Here is a 3,334-nt window from a genome sequence, read left to right as displayed (position 1 = left end):
GGGGGGTTCCCAGCACGAGGGTTGGAATCCTTTAATGGATGGCAGAAAAAATGTGAGGGGTAATGAGATGATTTACATGAAATAAATAAAACATTTCTGCATGACACACAAGGTTTTTTTATATAGGAAGAACTAATCCAAAGCACACAATAAATGTGCAGTCATTTTCAGCAGATTTATGTTTGATTAAATTAACTTTGTTGCTGCAATGCTTATTGTAAATGTTTAACTGAGGATGGCACTTAATAAAAAGTCAGGAAATCAACAAAGTTCACAAAGACCTTTAATGTCTACTCCAGATTTCAAGGTAATTCATTAAATTGTTGTCGTGAAATTTTAGTTAAGCTCGTGGTGGCGCTAGAGGAACAGGTTATCAATTAGTAAGATTCATCCTCTACGAATCGTGAATAACAGCCTTGTGCTTTATAAGAAGTATCAATGTTTTCCTCATATAAGTATTTCAAGCAATTATAAGTCGAGACTGCATGTAATGTATAAATATATAGATCTTTATTCATTTATTTACTTCATATACTCAGTTAACAGTGTGGGGAACATAACTTTCATCAAAACTAACTTGTTACACTACATGAACAAAAACAAAAAAGAAGATAGGAGGTCTATTACTCATGGTTATGTATCAGGAAATGTAATAATATCCATTCAATGTTATTGTGATAGGAGTAACTAAAATGAAACTGAAGACAGAATTATAAGTGAACTTACTTACATAAAAAAGGATGATGTTAGACTGGCAAGAAATACTATTACAAATACTACAAATGTTAATTTCCTACTATGAATAGTTAAATAAAAATGCAAAATAAATCAGAAATCTTTGACCCTCAACACTGTTTCATAATAATATACCTTTCCAATACAGAAATTGTACTTGATATAAAGTATCAGTGCATAATCACGTCCTCTCCGCATAAACAAAACAAATTGGTCACAAACAAAAAACATCATTCGGAAATACACAGGGGCTCAAAATGTCTGCAGCTGAATCACTGACAAATACTGTTTTCTTTACTGGTCAACAAGGACAAGTTAGCCGTATTTATACAGGGTGTTCGTAAGTAGGTTTGGTCCACAATACTTTCAATACATATGGTATTACAAACAAAGATTTTACATGATTAAAAAACAATACAACATGATCCAGAGCAGACTGGTGCTCACTACACACACATGTAGAGTTTTTGTGGCCTGCCCTGCAAGCTTTACTGACACGTAGCACAAGACAAAGGACATAAGAAATCCCCATACATGTTTCCCTTCAGCTTTACTATAAGTGAATACAGCAGCACAAACAGCATATACTGTACATCTAGAGTGAAGTGTTGGGATATTACGTGTTGGTAGGAAGACTGAGCTGAAAAATCCTTTGGTTAACTTTGAATTATAATTCTAAAACATTACTAAATGACAGTATTCACAATCTAAATAAATACATTTTATTAGTGCTTTTTGAATAAACTGGTCCTATGAAGTCTAATCTCATTTTTGTACACATGAAACAGATTTACTTCTCACTTTCTTTTCAGTTTGACCAAATAAAAAAAAAAACACTGTTTGAGTTCCTCAACACCAGATTAGGAAAAGAAGATCTGCAGTAACTCTTCATTTAAATGCTTCAATGGTCGAGCTGTAATGTTAAATCCGAAGCCGTCTGGTCTCACTCTCGGCTCTACCCTGTTTCCTCGTTAACCTGTGATTTTGAATAAACCGAGAGAGCTTAAAACACATCCACCACAACATGACAGTAACTCCGGGTCAACCTGAGTTAGATCAGGTTATTTTTATGAAATTTAAGGAGCAGTGACACAAATAAGTACAATCACGGTCGTTCAATTTGTGTCATCAGCTTTTTGCTCTGAACAAATCAGAACTTTAGCCAACCTTCATGTGAGCAGATGTAGCCACATCACAAAAACATATTTTCTTTATTGTTGTATTAAACTACAAATCCAGTTTTCACTTTTTTAATAAAATGAAGACAGATAATAAAAAGTCAATCAATATCAATGTGAAAAGCCTCAGCTCTCCTCTCTCTTTTCTTTTCTGGACGTTATTCTTCATCATCAAAGGTTGTAGTTCAATCAGATCTGTGGTAAAGTGGGAATGATTGTGGTTCGTTTTCACAGTAGATGAAAGAAATACCTGAGGCTGTTTCCAGCTGTTTGACATATCACAGTGAATGTGGAACGGACCAGCAGCATTAACATTTCAGCCTACGTCTGAAAACTGGAAAGGAATCAAGAGTCTACAGGTTTCCTTTTGTTGCTCAGCAGATGCCCTGAAAGTTGAAAGTTACAGTGAAGTAGATTCTTGATTCATTTCTAAACACTTTAAGAGGGAACCTCATGTGTTTTTCACTCAAACTTTACTACAGTCCAGAGATAAGAGTCAAAACAGAGGAGAACAAAGCAATGGCCTTGAGGCTGTCACTCAGATTCTCCCCAGGGCTGGAGCAGGAGGTTACACAGGCGGGGTGGAGTAGCGCACCACATAGTTGTAGTCAGGGGGAGGGCTGTGACACTCCAAATCTGCATCCAGGGCCGAGTCATCAAGACTGAAGTCCAGAGAGGGGACTGTGGGTGGGTACTTCTCCTTCTCTGTGTCACTCAGCACAGACTCTTTACTCTTACTCACTGCCTTCATCCTGAAAAACACAAACAGATACAGCATAAATATAACAAGGAAATATCACCAGTCTTTAAACAATACCATATACAACAAAAGACACAATTTGCAAGGGGCGAGTCAAGACAAGCAGGTTTGTTAACATAAAACAAACTACTCATCTCTACATGCTTAAAAACAACCTATTATGTCCTATCTTGCACTTGTAGCGCCCCCTAGTCGCGTGTGTGTATAAAACTGTCTGGGTGTATTGGGGCACTTATCTGAACATACCCTGTGCGTTTTGTGATGATTGTCCTCATGTTTGACGTCCCTATAGCAACACCTAGTAGTCCACATGTTTAATATTTGGTAAATCAGGTCAAACATCCATTGTACATCTACCCTGTTAATTTAAAGTAATTTACTTTAGTGTAAGTGATTACTCCAAACGTGGGTCCTATAGGCCACGCCCACTTCAACCAATCATTACCCCACTGTAAGGGGCGCTTCAGGAGTGGCCCTATGTGATACCTATCAAATTTTGTAAAAATCGGATGAGCCATTTATGTGATACAAACATTTTGAATTTGTAGTGTCCCCTATTGGCCAATTTCGTGAAATTTGTTTTAGAGCCTCAGAGGGTCATATCAATAATATTCTATTTTTCAAGTATAAAAGTCTAGGCGGAAATGGGCGTGGCCTATAT

At 36.8% G+C, this 3,334-nt stretch overlaps 1 protein-coding gene across 3 annotated transcripts in view; it reads right to left on the bottom strand.

Annotated features, from left to right (window-relative positions):
• Positions 1-488: 488 nt before the first annotated feature.
• The window catches only part of kdrl (kinase insert domain receptor like), a 55,494-nt gene continuing 52,648 nt past the window's right edge, over positions 489-3,334 (bottom strand). For all 3 annotated transcript variants that reach the window (XM_032528582.1, XM_032528581.1, XM_032528583.1), the window contains one exon: positions 489-2,665. In XM_032528582.1, the coding sequence (XP_032384473.1) occupies positions 2,482-2,665 (184 nt within the window). In that variant the 3' untranslated portion in view covers positions 489-2,481. The remainder of the gene's footprint in view (positions 2,666-3,334) is intronic.

This window comes from Etheostoma spectabile, chromosome 10 (genome assembly GCF_008692095.1).
Source record: "Etheostoma spectabile isolate EspeVRDwgs_2016 chromosome 10, UIUC_Espe_1.0, whole genome shotgun sequence".
Taxonomy (NCBI): Eukaryota; Metazoa; Chordata; class Actinopteri; order Perciformes; family Percidae; genus Etheostoma; species Etheostoma spectabile.
Note: the sequence above shows the minus strand (reverse complement) of the source record. Positions and strands in the feature narration are given on the sequence as shown.